This window comes from Triturus cristatus, chromosome 8 (genome assembly GCF_964204655.1).
Source record: "Triturus cristatus chromosome 8, aTriCri1.1, whole genome shotgun sequence".
In the NCBI taxonomy this organism is placed as follows: Eukaryota; Metazoa; Chordata; class Amphibia; order Caudata; family Salamandridae; genus Triturus; species Triturus cristatus.
Window position 1 is genome coordinate 157,884,276 of NC_140591.1, and position 18,400 is coordinate 157,902,675.

The 18,400-nt window shown below is 41.9% G+C and overlaps 1 protein-coding gene across 1 annotated transcript in view; it reads right to left on the reverse strand.

Annotated features, from left to right (window-relative positions):
- Positions 1-8,918: 8,918 nt before the first annotated feature.
- The window catches only part of UMODL1 (uromodulin like 1), a 633,174-nt gene continuing 623,692 nt past the window's right edge, over positions 8,919-18,400 (reverse strand). Inside the window, exons 18-19 of the mRNA XM_085621215.1 lie at positions 15,404-15,491; positions 8,919-10,807 (exon numbers count right to left, since the gene is read on the reverse strand). Coding sequence (XP_085477341.1) covers positions 10,620-10,807; positions 15,404-15,491 — 276 coding nt within the window. The 3' untranslated portion in view covers positions 8,919-10,619. The remainder of the gene's footprint in view (positions 10,808-15,403; positions 15,492-18,400) is intronic.

Genomic DNA, 18,400 nt, shown 5'->3' on the forward strand with positions numbered 1-18,400 from the left:
AGATAAGGGGAATTCTGCAACTTTGAAATTGCTAGACCTATCCGCCGCATTCGATACGGTTAACCATGACACTCTCTTGCGAAGGCTCAAGGAGGCGGGTGTCACAGACCTGGCTCTGAAGTGGCTCTGCTCTTATCTATCGGACAGACGACAGGCAGTATTTCTGCCTCCGTATCAATCGGACTTTCTGTCCAACAAACATGGTGTTCCTCAGGGCTCCTCAATCACCCCGGTTCTGTTCAATGTATACATGCACCCTTTGGTCAAAATCTTGAAAACTAATAACATCAGGGCAGTTAACTACGCTGATGACACACAACTGATTATCTCCCTGGAAGGGGTCTATGCGGACTGTCTTTCTACTTTTCATAAATGTATGACGGAAATGGCATCCTGGATGAAGAATAATGTCTTGCAATTCAATAGTGCTAAAACAGAGATTTTGCACTGTGCAGTGGGCAAAGTGCCACAGGCTTTACCTTCTAATTTCTGGCCCCTTCCCTTGTAATCACCCCTGGTCCCTGTGAAGACTATGCGTAATTTGGGGGTCTGTTTCAATGAGAAGTTGAGTCTGGAGTCGCGTGTTAACAAAGTGGCCTCTAATTGCCATAGGTTTATGAGAGGCTTACGTAAAGTTCTACCACTGCTTCCTGTCCATGTCAGAGGAACAGTGGTACGCTGTACTATTCTTGCTCGCCTGGACTACTGTAATGCCCTGCTGCTTGAGTCTCCTGTCTACCTGATTCGGCGACTTCAACGTATCCAGGTTGCAGCTGCAAAGCTTGCCCATATGAGACCGCGCACAGCATCAAGCACCAAGGCATTATCAGAGTTACATTGGCTCCCTGTGCAACAGGGAATTTTGTTTAAATCTCTGTGCTTAGTTTTTAAAGCTCTTCATGGGCTTGGCCCTGGACCGCTGCAACATCTATTTAATTGGTACGCCCCAAGGCGCAATCTGCGATCCTCGGCAGCCAGGTTGGCCAGGATTCCTAAGATGACGAGATCTACCTTGGGGGGTCGTACTTTGAGTGTTGCGGCCGCACGTCTGTGGAATAGTCTTCCCCTACAGCTAAGACAGGTTCAGGAATTGACACTGTTTCGTAAGCAGATTAAGACCTGGCTCTTTCCCAGAGCTTAATTTCTATGAGCCTTTTTGATGCCAAGTCTCTCCACTGTGTCGTTAGCGCCAGGATGCCCGCTGGGTTACAGTGCGCTTTATAAATGAAAATACATACATACATACAAAGAAGTATTCATATTTAGCAATTGGTTTTAGCCACATTTTTAAGTTTAGAGTAAAACGATGTATTATCATGTGCTATAGTAGACATGGTTACACCTCTGATGTATGCTTTGAATGCATCCCAATGAATTACAATAGAAGTAGAACCTTCTGGATTGAAAGAAAAATTGGCATTTATGTATTGCAGATGAAGGTTTTGGTTTATTATTGTCTTTGAGAGGAACATTCACATTCATATATCATCTACATTGAGACTTCTGAGTGGAGTTTAATTGTAAAACAAAAGAAATGAGCACATGATCAGAAATATCATTAATATGAATAATTGGTTCAGAAGTTGAATTGATTAATTGACATGATATTAATAAATAATTTATTCAGGAAAAAGCATTATGAGGATTAGAGAAAAAAATAATTGTTTTTATCTGTTGAATAATGTAAGCTCCAAATATCGACTAGTTTGGTAGTTTTAAAAAAGGATTTGAAAGTATAAAAATGTTTTAGAGGACGGTATATAGTCAAAGATGTTCTGTCTAGCAGGGCGTCACAGATTAGATTTAAAATCTCCTCCAATAATAAGAGGAGCATTTCCTAATTTGATGACTTCAGATGTAAAAAGGGACTACAATTTTGATTCATCAGTTGGACCATAAACATAAATCATATGTAAAACGGTATTATCAATTTTAATTTTGACTATAAGATATCAACCATCTGCATCGGAATATTTATTTAGTTTTGGAGATGACGTTTTTTAGCAAAAAGTTAGCAACTCCATTTTTTTTGTTAACAGCAAGGGACCCATTTTTTATTCATGTATTATCAAATTGTATCATCTATTTGAGTCCCTTGGAGTAAACAAATATCTGCTTAATGTCTTGCCAGGTAATCTAAAATGTTCATATGCTTAATAGGGTGTCGCAAACTTTTACCATTAAACGAAACAATTTTAATTCTATTAACATTATGCATATTCACAAATGCGAGAGAACAGCATGAAAGAAGAATAAAGATAATCGCAAAAGTAAAAAGTAGCAATAGGAATAAATGAAAAGAAGAAACAGAAAAACAAGGATAAACTTATAAAAAGACAACATAAAAATATGAATAATGTTACAGAATCACACACACGCTTTTGTAAAAGTAACCAGCAGAGACAATGCCCAAAGGAGAAAATCTTAAAATAGGCTAGCCATAAAAAAATAGTAAGAAAAAAGAGAGTCAATTAGCAGTCTGATAAGAATCCATCGAGAGTGGAGAGTCTTGATCCAAAAAGGCATGAAGGTCATTAGGATGCTGAAATGACATGTAGAAATCATCTTTCCAAATTATCATAGTAGACTGATCAAAAAATCCATATTTAAAACCAGAGCTTCTTAATCTTGTTCTAAGTGCTGTAAATTATGGGGCATATTATCTAGAACAGGCGATAATGATCGCCAGCGAAAGTCATCCGCATTTCATTTGACGCTTAATTTCCTGGACACATTTCGCATGTTTATCGACGTATTATTAAGAAGTCGATAACATGCTATGGTGTCCGGGAAAGGAAGCGAAAACACCCGCTAACACGTGATAGACAAACATGCGATAGCAGCTAACGTGCAATGCAGCCTGAAAACCCCGTTTGGCATGCGCCTCGCACTCTGCTGCATGAAAGTTCACAAACTATACATTGGGTACAGTGAATGCTAACATCAAAGGTAGAAGATACAACTATTCATTGCTAATTTACAATCAATATTCTTAATGTTAGGTGACAGGCCAGATGATGATGTGATGCACTGCAATGTACCCCCTTTACAAGACAACGGCACCTCTGTACTTGGTAAGGGCTAATAATGCAGCATGAGGTCTACCTCTTTGCTGTCTGTGGCTGAGATCAGAGCTAGTCTCCCTTGTATGGCCATGTTTAGTCAGGATTTTTTCAGGTGTTAAAAACCTGCGTACATCGGGGAGTAGCGCGAATTTTGTTATCGCTGGTCATCATTGATAATACAGCGAAGTGTTGTTTGCGATTCTTTCCGTGAAATTTAGGTAAGTTACGCCTACCTTGCATGTCATTAACGATACAGTTCGCTGGCATGCAAGGCGATAAATAAAACGGCAGCTAACGCATGTTAGCGCACGCTTGCTAATAGGGCGATAAAAATATCGCCGCTTTATCGGCAAAAAGTGCTGTTAAAGCGGCGATAATGCCCTTGATAATATGCCCCCAAATTCTTTGCTGATATTAAACGTTTCCTTGGGGAAGTCTTGATAGATGAAAATGTTGTTACCATTAACCAGTAGAGACGGAATCTCTCTTGCCACTTTCAGGATCATCACTAAGGGCCCGATTACGATGACGTTAGGAAACTGTCCCAAACGAATCGGTTACTGACTTGTTTCCTACCGAACCGGGTCCTGTTAGTCCGGATGACCGATTATGATGCTTCCCAACATCGTTCGGTCGGACTCGCATTGATTCTAATGGGACCCTGTTTTCTGACAGAGAACACAGGCTCCCATTGGAAAAAGGGGTGTTTGGGAAAAACCTTGCACCCTGTGGCAGGCACCCCATGGTGCATGCCACATTGTGCATGGTTGAGAAGAGGGTTCCCTTGGGTACCCCCACAGGCCACATTCGGTCACCTCCGGGCAAAAGGGGGCCCGCTACGGGCCCCCAAAGACCAATTCCAAAAACCATTTCATCTTGGGCAAACCGAGTCATAACAGCTGTCCGAATCGGTCATAGTCATCGCTCGTCCAGAAACCGTGCCCATTGAGCTGAACGATTCAGCTCCAAAAGACTCGAACCAACCCAATACCTTTCGGGACCGATTAGGATTGCTCATACAGTTCTCGGACATCCTAATCGGTCGTTGGGAAAACTGAATGATTCGGTAGGAAACAAGGGTTCTGAATCGGATTTTACTATACCGAATCCCATCCAGAGCCCTTCCTAACGACATCGTAATCGGGCCCTAAATTATGAAGTTGCAGTACTACAATTCTGTCGCAAAACATTCATATATAGCACTGCAATTCAGTATTTGAAAGTGACGCCCAAAAATGCCCCTTCCAAATACCAAATCAATAAATACAACTTGTAATTCAGTAACATGTTAACAAATGGCAATTTGTGTTTTGTTTTTATGAAAAAGTATTGTTGAGGTTGGAAACAGCCTGATTCTGAGAAGCAGGCCATTTCTGACCACAAAAATGCTTTTTTACATATGATCCTAGATGTCCTAAAATTGGATTTGCAAAGAGTGATCGCAAATTGCACAAATTGTTTTGGAAAATCAAATGTACTAATAGGTCAGTTAAAAAACTGAGAATCACAGGGAATCGTAGAATGATTAACTGGATTAATATTCATTAAGCAGATCGCAATTTGTGACTCCCTGTAACTGGCTAAATCACAGGATGGTAGCCTGCAATGGAAAGCAGATCAGCATCCCTGTGATTGCATTTCAAAACTGAAAACAATATTTCTTTTAAGCAACCTGATTTCCTTAAAGGAAACAGGGCTGCTTTAAAACTAGTTTTCAATTTTGAAAAACTTCAGTGAGAGTTGGCAGTGGTCCTAGGGGACCATTGTCTAGTTCCTCAGAGTTGCCATTTCCTTTTGTGAATCAGTTACAAGCCCAACTTGAAAATTGGTAGCTGATAGTGGTTTGTGAATGGAATTGCATTAAGAACCTATTGATACCTAACTTAGAGACTCACAATTTGAAATTCACATTCTGTTGGGATCGGATTGTGAGATAAAGAAAATCTTTTGTGAATAGCAAAATAAGGTTCGTACAGTAAAAAAATGATTTTTGGGGTCAGAACCCCTTGATTTTTACGAATCACAAGGTTTGCAACGACAAAAACCATTACATCTGGGTGCTAAGGAGATATCTTAGGTTGGGTAAATTACACTACTTTTTATTGAATTAGGCAAAAAATTAGGACGTTTACTTTTGGGCACTTTAAATTCCCCCAGTACACATTTCAGTCTGCTACACTGGGATCTACATAACAATTTTGTGTTGAAATATTGACATAATGCAGCCAAGTGTACCAAGTGTAGACTTACTATTATTTACTCTGCTCTGACAATATTTTGGGAGTCAATTTACAGTCACAAGAGGTCAATCTTTACAGTCACAAAATGTCGACATTTTAACCACAATATTTTTGTACATCAGCAGTTCTTGTATGGCTTTTTATGCCTATTGATTCTTTATATCAATCTACCTCTGCCACAATCTCAAAATAATTTTGATGAATGTAAAGCCCTAATTTCTACACTACTATTATTCAATCTAATTGGCATTTGTTATGCCCAGTCTGGAAATTCACATTGAGAACGCAGTGAATTTGTTGTGAATTATTTTGTATAGCACACACTATCCAGCTCAGTTTCTTTGCACTGTTCTACAAAAAAAGATCAATACTCTACTAGATGTTATTAAAATTGTACAGAGCAGATCACAGTATCATGCATAGTAACAGTGGTTATCTGTTTCCATAACCATTAAGAACCCTAAAGAATTGAATGAACACCGACCACATGTTTTTTTTAAAGCTAACACCTTTGCCTAAAGATTTACCCGCTGGAAAGAATAAAATTGCTAACTGTGTAGTCTATAGTCTTTATTGAGATTGAATGACAATGTTCCCACAGTAGTACAAGTAATAAAATATCACAATATGCTGAATCAAAAATAGAAACCATAGACAATCTTGTATTTTCTTTCTCTGTTACAATAATACATGAAATCACAATCATATTAAAAATAATTATCATTATGCTTGACGCCTCTAATCACATAATATGGGCCTGTTTTGAAACTGCGTTGTGACTTGAATTCTAAGGGCTAAACAGATATTATAATGGCTTTATTTCAGTACAGTGCATAGAAAACTAGCAAATGTCACAAAACTTGGTGTTTACAGATCTAATTTTAAGTTGCTAAAATGTGTATTTGCTGAAGATAGCAATATATAGAGTGTGCCAAAACACAGATCATACTGTTATATGAATCTACTACCAAAGAGTACATTTTTTCTATTTAAAATGTTTAAACGAAGATTATATAGATGCATTTGGACATTGAGGGACAGGACAAATGCATGGGAGAAAGGGGCATGGACTTCGGAGTTATAAAGACTCCATAAAGTACTCCGAAAAAAATGAGTGCAAGCTTTTCCTGTAATTCTAACTTTGTAGAATTTATATTATTTAAATGACACTGATTTAAAGATTTTGGAAATTGAGTGTGTGCAATGGCTTATATATGTTGCGGTCCACAATCTGTAGAAGTGATGGTGACAACTACTCTAGTGTCAGATCTCATGATGATGATGCATTCACTATCGGGGCCTTTGTTAGGGTTGCACATAAACATGGCACTGGAAAACTCACCAAGGGGCATATCAACAAGGGCTTTATCTCTGCTTTTTTGGCTTTAAAAGCCAAAAAAGGAGAGATAAAACTAGCGCCCTATCAACAACAGGGTGCTAACATGCAAATTTGCATGTTAGCACCCTTTTACTCTACGCTTCCCCTTGCATCTCTAATGAGATGCAAAGGGGGCGTTCCAGAGTAAAATAATAGGAGAAATGTTGCTAAGCGACATTTCTCCTATTATCAAGAATGTCGCTAACCCTGTTAGAGACAAAAAAAGCAGCGCTAACCGCGGTTAACGCTGCTTTTTTACGTCTGGTATTTTTCTGACTTAGCCATGATGTCCTATGGAAGGAGGATATCATGGCTAAGTTTGCCTGTCCCTATCAACAAGGTAACGTGAGATTATCGCTGGGTTTCCAGCGATAATCTCACGTTAGCCTGTTAGCGTGAGGATTTTTATCGCTATTGAGATAAGCGTTGCTAATAGCGATAAAAATTCACGCTAGCCGGCGATAATTATCCTAGCGCTAAGTGCGCTTAGAGATAATTATCGCCGGTTGTTGTTGATATGCCCCTAAGAGAGGTGACGACTTGGTACGTGAAGGACCTCGTGTGAGCACAGGAAAGGGAGGGCTGACACCAGAACTAGGTGTCAGACATGCCAACGGCAACCTGCCATCGAAAGGGCACGTCAATCAGGGAAACCTGTCCCTTGCAGGAGGCCTCAAAAGTGTCCTTGACCGAGAGCGATTTCCACAGAGTGGTGTACGTTTGCTCCACGGAGTTTGAACTGCTTTGGAAAACTCTATCACAGAAAGGAACACTAACTGTGGGACAGAAGCTGGCTGCATCGTTCGGGTCTGTACAGGTTTTTCCTACAATGGGCATCATACTCTTGAACCGCTGTTTTACGGCTTCAGAAAACATGGAGGAGACGCCTTGATTGGCTGCTGCAGCTGTCGTAGCTTATCGCGACTTATGCTTTTACGAATGGGCAGAAACGTCCTGCATTTAGATGATTGACTTAGGCGCTAACAGTGAATGAAAACGGAAGCCCTCAAAATATTGCTGCCTTGCGCGGCATGAGAATACTGAACAATTTTCTCTCGCACATAAGATTTACTGCGGAATTACAATCCAATTTACAAATTTAAAAGTGACATAGAAACCATGCATGCAAGGACTTGCCAATCTCTTTAAAAGGAACACATTGCTACTTTCAAATAAGGCATACTGTACATCGACAATCCAATAAAAAAAAGGTTCCAAACTCCAGCTTTCCACGCATCCAATGATTTTGTTTGCTCACCTCAAGTCCATTTTGTAAGGCATGCTTTTCATGGGAGTGAATATGTTTGTCCCTTAGGCCTGGGCGGAGTCTCAGAGTACTGCGCCGCCGCATTCCACGGAATTCTGAAAGTAGCGCAGTGAAGTCACACTACACTCGCTGATTTTTAGCACCAGGAGTTTGTCCCGCGCCATAAAATTAAGGGTAACAGCACCACATGCAGCGCAATGGAGCGCAGCTTCTTTCTGCCTCTCAAGTAGATGTACTGGAGCAGCAGCTTCCTCAACGCGAGCAGCAGGTTTCTAAACGTGATCGGTAGCGACCTGCCCCGACAGCCCAGGTGGAAAAATCTTGTTGGGAGGTGGTCTGTCCTACGATTTTTCTGGCTCATGCTCAGCAACTTACCATTGGTAAGCCACGAGAGAGAAAAAACTGCGAGCTGAGTTTTTTGGAGCTTTGCGCTCTACGTGGAGCGCGGAGTGGGAAAAAGTCCGAAAACTCCGCGAGCGATTTCCACGCCCAGGCGTAGTTTCTCTTTATTTTGAATGCCGCTTTTAGCTGTCTGTTGCCAGATGCTAATGAAGTCCATGCATTAAAGGGCCTGGCATATCGCAGAAAGATAGAGCATAGTCACTTAACATTAAATCAGCAGCGATAGGACTCAGTAAGTGTCAGCTTTATACCTTCACATGCATGGTATTCTGCTGCCACCATCTGTCCACTGTTGATATTACAGGCACACAAGCCAAACACGTACGCTGCTGGCATGTCATTTATTGCATTCCTTGTTTGTTTTGTTAATGCTACTCTTTAACCCCTTCGTCGCGGCGGGAATTCCGCCGTGGCGCTGGGGCGGGTTTGGGGGCACTGCGGTGGCGCCGTGCTCATGACGGAACCACTCCGTCATGAGTCACGGTTGAGCTGTGCTCATGACGGTGTGGTTACGTCATGACTCCGCCCATGGCGCTAATCTCCCGCACAGGCGGGGAATTAGCGCCGCGTGGGCGGAGCGGCCACCAACAGCCTCAGCATGACGGCACCACTCCGTCATGAGCACACGGCACCCGTGGCTCATGACGGAGTGGTTCCGTCATGAGCAGGGTAGGGGTTAAAACATAAGATGACCCAATCATATTCCCTACGGCAAAACTGTCCTCAAAAAGTGAACACTTTTGCACTGTAAAATCATGACAAGTGACTAGCCATAAGCTCTTGCCTGACTCAAAACAAGGTTTCTGTCCCCCCGACTACGAGGCATATTATCACACCAGAACATGGACTTCTATTGGAATTCTCCAGGGCATATTATCAAGCCCATTATCGCCGCTTTAGCAGCAGTTTTCTGCCGCTAAACCAGTAAAAAATGTTAACGCCGTCCTTGATAATATGCCCTTACATTAGCCTGGAAGATGAGCTTAAGATGAACCTTTTTGCTTGTGTTCTTGTTCACCAAAATCGTTCAGAGTTTTGAAAACATAATAAACAACATGTGCCTTACTAGTGGACATGTCTGTGTTTTCTATTTACCTAAGAATATCCAGCTTTTGTCAGAATGGAGGCACACCTTTTGATTTTCTTTCTTCCCTCTCTTTTTCTGAGTCTTTTTCGCAGCGTTCATGACATATCATATATTTTGTTGATCGAGCTACGAAGAGTCAATTTTATGATGAGAAACATTTTGTGGTAGGAAACCGGGTTATAGTCTCCTGGTATTAATAGCGGAGTGCAAGCCTAGTTTTATGCCTAAATTGTGATTTTGTTTTCTTCTCAAATGCAACTCAGACCTGTGCAATATTTTTATTTTTTTTATTTTATTAACTTTGCGCTTTCCTCTAAGCACTTATTTCGTTATTGAAGGTTATTTCTGGACTCACCTGTTGGATTAGGTTTTTAAACCTGTGCAGACTAGTTCAGAAGAACTCCGTCCTACTGACATTTTCATGAGATTAGGAGTTCACATAAGATTCTAGATTGTATAGTGATTGGTGGATGGGGAAGGCTGGCGTCAGTTGCAATGTAACTGACCTTTTTAGTAAACAACATGTCAAAAGGACCAGATACAGTCTTACTGTTCTGTATTACTATTCAACTGAAGAAGAGCCATTTCGGAACTTGTCAGAGAATGTTTGCAAGATGCCAGAAATATAACTAGATGCCAGAAATGTAACTCTACTTTCAGCACAGAAATAAATCATATTATTAACAATTTTACTGATTTTGGAACCTATGACCTGCATGTTATATGTAGAAAGAAAACTACAAATACCTGAACACAAAAAAGAAACTATTACTGGATAAACTACTGGATCCAGATACAGGGTAATTTTCCAGCTCTACTTAAAGCATCGAGCTCTACAGCTTCACCTACCAAGATGTCTATGTTAGTGACGTGCTCTGAAGAAAATGTCAGGGAAGAACATAGTTTCAAATGTATTGAATTTAAACATGAGAATCCATCCGAAGGTAAATCAAAGTCAAATAGGAAATAATTTCAACATAACCTTCGCCCACTGGGAACTGATGTCTCTTTAGGGCTACAATGTTCCTTGTTGTCCCACAAAGTGGTAAATAAACTATCGTGAGGTTAAGTCAATCTCTAAATGTCCCTCATATTTTAGCAAAAATAGGAGGGTTCTTCACAAAAACGCAAGTGCCTGTATCTGAGGACTATGGCAATGACAAGCGCGCGGACTGCGGAGTTAGTTGGAGAACACCAGGTAGCCCCTCGTATCGCGCTTGGGCTTGAAGTCGTATCTTCCAGTGCGGCGGTAATATCTGTAGATGAGGACCGAAGAAATGGTTCCAATCACAGAAACAACTGCGAGGAAGATGAGGACCACGTATCCAGGAGCCAGCCTGCTATCCGGAGCTGGAGTTTGGGGAGATGCTGTAAGGAGAACGAGAGGAGCAAATATTAGTTCTCAGTACAAGTAAGGATCACCAGATCACATGACTTTATGCCAGGCTTGAAATATGGTCACTGGCAAGCAGATAAGCAGTGAGCATGGGAGTGGATAATTTTAGTATAATTCCCAGTATCATATTTTCTTATACGACTTTGCCCCTCATTCTAGTCCTATTCTAAGAGGGTGACCCACTTCCGCAGTCACCTGCAAGTCCTATTTTTTAACGTTCTCCCCTTTCGTTAAGGGGAGGTTCAGGAATATTACCTCCCCCACCCCCAAAGACAGACACATGTAAGCCCTCATTTTTAAACTCCTCTCTTGCCCCCAAGGTGAGGTTGAGGTCCTCCCTAAACATTTTGTGCTGTTTCCCATCTCTTTCTAAAGCAGAGCCCGGTGCTCTGGCACTTGCCTTTGGAGGTGGTAGGTTGACTCTCTTATAGTTCTTCTTCCCGTCTTCAGTTTCTCTACCAGACCCTGCTGTTTCAGGTGTATTTCTACTAGTCCTCAATTGGATTTTGGATATTGCTGTGCAGCCCCATGCTCGGTTCAGTGCACCGTAGTCCAGGGGCTGCTTTACTTTTGGCCTTAATATTCCTCCAAGTTGTGTACAAGGCTAGTAACACTCTTTCCTGTCTCCCTCATTCAATTTTTTCTGCAACTTAGAGTCACTCATTCTTCTGTTCTGGTGGTAAGTGGGTGGCAGTATGCCATACTAGGTGTTTGGAAAACAAGGAATTGTATAGATACAATGGTTCTGTGTGGGAATTTTCAATTGCTTTAGAGTGTTCACAGTATATATACATTACATGTAACACATATCCATAAATTAGGAAAAAGGGAAGGAAAATGAAACACACCCAAGCGGAATTGCAATCGGCATTTTTAAAAAAAAGGAATAACGAATAAACTAGGCTTCAGTGATACAATTGAAAGACTTGTGAAGAAGGAGTGATATGTAGTGGTAAATACAGACGATACACTTAGTATATGACAGATAGAGAAATCAAAAAAGATTTTTTGGGAGGGTGCAATTTTTTGGGAGGGTGCGATTATGCATGTTAGCACCCTCTTGTAAATAGGGCGCTGGTTTTATCTCCTCTTTTTTGGCTTTGTAAGCCAAAAAAAGCAGAGATAAAGCCCTTGTAAATATGCCCCTTGGCTCTTTAAGCAGCAAGCTTATTAACAAGTATCCTGAGTCATTTTGGAAAGTTACCTAGTGCCAAGAGGCTGTCTGGTGTACGGGCACTTTACAAGCTATAGTAACATAACATAACGTCCACCCCTCTTCATTCTCTCACCACCAATGATCCAGAGGACCTCTGTTTCAACCACTGCCTCTCCCCAATGTCATGGGCCTTTCTGTTCCAAATGGTGTTTATCTAGCTTTATAGGAGCCTTGCTTGTTTTGACATTCACCCAGACGGTGCTTGGAATTGCTGGCTTCGGCTTTGTTGGTGGTGGTTGGTTATAGGCCTGGGGTATTAAGTTTATTCAAACCTTTGCCTGTGGCTATTCCTCCTGTGCCAGTGGCTGCTTGTATTTTCTTTGTTAAAGTTCGGCTATGATTCTCATGGTTGAGAGACTGTGTACATGTTATTCATGTGTTCGGTTGCTTCTGTCTCAGCATTTGGCAAGAAGGACCAGTGTAATTTTGCCTTTCACTTTTTCTGCTGTACTTTGTTAGCTAGTCATGAGTTCAGTTCCTCTAAAGCCAAAGTTAGCCTGTTATCCATCTAAATCTATTTCATTGTATGTCATTGCTTTGGTGTTATTATCTGCACTGGGATGCCTCTTCCTCCACTCTTGTTGAATTCCACAAGAAGCTAAAGATCTGGCTTTCCAATTAACCAACCTACTACTGGCAGGGATAAGCACATACAGCTTCTCAGCGCCAGGATACTTTGCAGGTGATAGTGTGCTTTACAAATACACATAACATAACATGTGGTGGAGGTGTGGTCTTATATCCTACTAAACATCAAGGCCTTCCTTTCTCCCCATTCTGTTTACAATGCCTCAGGTAACTTTCTTCTGTGCATTACAATTCCAGCACTGCAGTAACACATGCAAATGACTTTCCTTGTGGGTATCATGCTTTGACACAGTCCTTTCTGAGTGTAGTTGAAATCTTCTGCATTGCTGATGGGAGCTATTTCCTTGTCTTTTGTTGCTGCACATCTTCACCTTCTATTTGATCTCTCCTCCTGGGAAGGGGACCTGATTGACCTAGTTCTTCTGGCCCTTTCTCTATGCTATTTCTCTGAGATTATCTGTCTTTCTACTGCTGCTGGGTTCCGTAGAGGCTGTTTGACCAGCTGCTGCTTATGCCTGTATGGGGTCTGCTGGTTTTTACCTTTGCTACCCTCAAATTAGATCCTCTCTACCTTCCATGCTTGTTTGGCCAGTTGATCTGTTGACTGAGGCTCACATTCCTGGTGCTTCTCTTTCCATAGATGGGCTAGTGGTGTCTACAGTTGTACATGTCTGCTCATGGTCCTCTCTCTCTTGTGTCTTCATTCTTTTGGCTGGTGATTTTGTTGTCTTCTCTTCTGCCTTTTCCCTGCATTCATACAACGTGTCCTATGCCAGTTTCTACCACATGGCGTCAGAGAATTCTGGTTTGTATCTTTTCCTATGTCACTGCTGGGTCCATGCATTTTCCTGTGTCACACTCTACTTTTTCCTGTCAACATGGGGAAGAATTTCTGTTCCTTCTGTTCTTTTTTGTCACTTGACTTGTCTGTTACTTTTCTAACCTCATCTCTGCTGCTTGCTTAGTGCCTTTTGACAGGCTCTTTCTGTTTCTTTTCCACAGACTTAGATTCCGATCTGGGGTTAGTTAACCCGGCTACTGGATGAGGCTCTTCCCGTTTAAGATTTAAGGTTCAGTTTTCACCCCCGTCCTCTGGTTTAGTCTCCTTCCTTGCTGTATGTTGATGGCCTTGCCTGTCTTCGTCTGGTTAGATGTGCCCTTCTGTTGCTTAGGCATTCATGTTCAGTATGTCTATGAGCACAGTCTTCCCTCTATTTCTGCTTGCAAAGTTGAAGATGTTGCTCTGTCTTACATATTGATGGCTATTGGTGGTAGTGGCCCCTTTGCTGAATATCAGTGCCCAGTGGTTCATACCTCTTGGATATCATTTTGCCTGGGATCTATACCCTTTCCCCATGAGTGTCTCTTTTGGCTTCTTCTCTGTGGACATGTGCATTTGTGGCCTCCTACTTCTTCCTTTAGGTTGCTTGCCCTGGGCCTGGTTTAATGATCTGGCTTGTTTTCCACTTGTTTCCTAGTCATTCTTTTTGGTCAGTGTGCTGGTGGCTACTGGGAAATCGTGTACTTGAATTTTACTGATGCTTCACTTCTGGGTTCCATCTGGTTGGCTGATTGCCTGAACTATTCCCTGACTATTGGTCACTTGCTATTGGTCTTATGGCCACTGTTCTAGGTGAGTTATGTGTTCGATATGCTCCTGTGTTTCTTTTAGCTCTTCTGTAGCTTTTTGCTAATTCTGTGAGTTGTACTCAGAGAGGCTTGTGGTTGCCCTTGAACTATTTTGGGTGTGCGGTTTCATTGCTATTTTATTTCTCTACTGACCTCCATGCCCTATTCTCTAGGTAGCTCTGGAGTGTCCTTTACCACTGCCACTACTTTACCATTGCCTGCTTGTCTGGCTTACCTCATTTTTTTCTGTTCAACTAAATTGTACTAGATGTTCAACCTTTAATGCAGGAGTGCCGCATGAACTTTTCTTGGCCGGTTTGATGTTATCAGGCCATTCTGTATTTTGTCTGTAGGACATTTGCTGTGTTACTTTCATTGTAGATGTTTGGCACCTGTGCTTGGACAGTGTCCTCGGTACTGGTCCACATTTTCAGTTGCAGCTTCAGTGGAGTGGCTGGGGGGGAGGGAGAGGGGGAGGGTCCACCACAGGCGGCAATGGGGTAGGCTGAGGTGAGCAAGTTGGGCCTGTCGACAACCACCATCCTCCCTCCCCCTGATAACAAGTCATCTGTCAGACGCCAAACCCTCTCCCCGAACAAGTCGGCCACCACCCGTAGGATCCTTGGGATCCGCCCCGGGTGGCAGTAGGTGTAGCTACGCCACTGTGCAGCTTGAATTGTTTCTCGTGTTGATTTTTGTAAGGCTGTTTCCAGGGTTTCTCTTTGGCCTTTGTTGATCATTCCCAGTTCCCAAATTGTGGCTCTGGTTCTGCTTTGGGTCCACTGTGCATGGCTCTTTTGCTGTACGCTTCTTGGATGCATTCACTGCTTTGGACTATGATTCAAGGGTGCATCTTCACTTTGGTGCTGCGTGTTTTGAATGAATACCTTCCTTTCTACCTGCTGAATCCTCACAGATTAGGACTAGGACAAGGAAGAGGGAGGGACAAAGTGGTAATGCCCTGAATTCTAATAGTACTCTCCGTTGCACTGAGACCTACTGTTTTTCGTCCAGTCTTACATCCTGCTGTGCTTTTCAGGGAGACATAGGCACTGATGTTATTTCGCTCTTCTTGCTTCTTGCTAACTGTTTGGGGAGAATGCACACACGTTAACCTATATTACAAAGCACTTACAGCCGGGAGCTCTCCTGAAGGGTCCGATTCTGGCATACTTGGGTTGATAGGGCTCACTGTTCTTCGCACTGCGGCCTACAGGGCAATCCTGCAGAAAAAGTATAATAAAATATATGGCATTTAATCAGCTGTCATATTTACACCTTCATGGTTATAAAGGTCAATAAAAGAACTGCAAGTAGCACATTATGCTTCCCTTTAGATGACATGCTTTCAAACAAGAACATGTAACATCAACAGGATAGGTGAGATAAAATACATAGCAAATGTTGCAATTCACATTTGAATGAGCAAGCTTTTGGCACCTTCTCCTTTTTATTCAGCTATACACCTACCCCCCCTGTTACCAAGATAATTCAAACAGAGGTTGTTAGGATTTAAATTGACACCACTGAGCTCGGCACAACAAAGCTCAGAGCTGTAGTTTCCTGACCGTAGCTGAAGCTTGCTCACAGACATCCAGTAAGGTGTGATCCTTCTAGAAAATGACCTCATGACAGCATTTTACCTACAACATGTGGCTAATGTTGGCACAATGCACATCAAGAAATGCCTAATGTAGAAATGTCATTGCTCACAAATAAAAATAATCTTAATGGGCTTGATGCCGACACTTAATGAAACAATTGAGGCGCTTAGGTGCACACAAAGGAAGACTACATGGAATCCCACTGTTTGATTCACAGAAACACAATTTGTGGAATTGGCACAAATATCACCGAGGCACAGAGTGGACCTCTCTGACTTCTCTCCGAGCTTCATCACAGCCTCACTTTCCTGAAACAGGATCAATCTTACTCACGAATACCAGCCGCCTCCCTCCTAAGCAGTTGGTGAACTCTCCTTCTCAGTAGAGTGCCTGCAGATCCCCCTGACAGCTCAAAGTACAGTTCCCCCGTTGTCAAGGAGAGATAGCAGTGGATGCCCCACCTCTGGAGCTCAAACAATTTCTTGGTCTCATTAGTGTGATGACCATGGTTGCTGAATGAAATCTTGGCACCCTTACTGGAAGTTTCTGCCCCATCTTTATAGTCAAGTTGAAACAGATTTTGTGTATTCCAACTGTTTAGTTCTGGGACCAGATCCGAGCAGTTCTGCAATTCCATGAAGACTGGTCAAACCTTGGTCTTTGTCCTGACTGTGAGTAAGAAGTGGGATGGAGCTGCGAGACTCCATTCAGGAGAAACACAAAACAAGGACACAAAGATGTGCAAGTTGTACCTCTCAGCTACCTGTAACCCTGTGGATAGTAGCCCCTCTGGAGAATAAAGGGACAGGAAATGGCAGAGGGGAAATCCTTTGTTTCAAAGAGGCCCACTGTCTCATTCCAAAACACTTGCTATACTGGCCACTACAAACATTCCAGGAATGTCTGAAAGAGTCCTCCAATTTACATTGGCTGCATGGCCTCAACCATTGACCCTTCATCTTAGGTACAAAATGGATTCTGTCTGTACAAGACGGAATAACAAACAAGAGAGCTGTATGCCAGTGGAAACCTGCGTCTTTGAAGGTTTAAGATAACAATGGTCAACCTGGTGTTCATTTAAAGATAATAAACATGTGTCACAGAAAATTGAGGCGTACAATAACTGTATATATATGTAATCCAGCAATACAGCAAATCTCCAATGAGACAGTGACGGTAACACTGCTCTCAATCCGCAGCTCACATATTAGTTCTATAATACCAGGAACGTTTTATGTTCTGAAGGAGTCCTCTTTAAAGGCCACTCAGCCCCTGGCTTTGACCAATTTCAGGCCTTCCACCCGCGACATTGCAGGCTGACTTTAGCACTACTGGAATATTCCTGATGAGATGTATGGCCCTCGCGTCCGGATGTGACACCAGTATTCCTTATTACAACTTACGACTCATGGGTCACCCGCATTGATTTGGGAGTAAGCAAATTTAATATTGATTCACTGTGGTGTCACATTGGGTTTGTGAAATAGATCACCTCTGTGGATCACGGATGTAAGCGAGAGACTGCTAGTATATTGTGAAGTGTCCCTGGTACCTTCCTGTCCTGATGAGACCTCAATACTTCAAAAGAGGTTGAAGCGCCGGGGACAACCAACATCAGACAAACTTGAAAGATTGAAAAGATTCAATCAGGCCATAGGCCCATCTACTCATGCAACCTTAAATAGACTGTAATTTAGTGCTATATTCAAACATATGAGGCCTGATTCACAAACCTATACTTACACATTAGTGTAAGTTTACGGTTTTGCAGTATTTCAAAAACTGCGTTTTAATAGTAAGTTTACGAAACTTTGCAGTTGGGGTGGAGAATCCCGCACATAGAAAGATTAGACAGGTATATTTTTAAGAGTGGAGTTCACTGCAGCGAATGAGACGTCTCCACACTCGTTGTATATATACCATTAAAATAGAGTTTTGTAACTACTGCAAAATCGTTAACTTACACACATGTTTAAGTTTACCTTTGTGACTCAGGCTCACAGTTCCTTCACCACGTGCACACTTCCCTTTTTCTATGGCTTCTTATTAGGTCAAGCATTCGAGACCTCTTGTATATACTTTAGTTTATACTTATTATATACTTATATGTGTATGTACTATGTGGGTGCTGGAGATCAGCCCTAGGACTTGTATGGTTCCGCTTAGGGACATTTTTTTCTGTTCAACTGCCTTTTTTTAACTGTCTTGATAGAAAATGACCAGCAGAGGTCAGTAAAATACCAGAATTGCTTTCTGCTGAGAGACTTTCCTTTTTAAATTTTTCTGCCAAGTGCCTCTATTTAACCTTCTTGATAGAAAACGACCATCAGAGGTCAGTAAAATACCAGAATCATTTTAGCATTCTCTAGATTCCAGTCTATAGAAATTGTCTTCCACGAGCACCCGTAGACAATAATATTTTTTTCAAATCTTGTATTTTCAGGGATATGACCACCGAAGGCCCTGATTTTATATTAAAAACAGAGCTTTGGACTACACCATTTTCCGCTGAAAGGCAACATTTCTCT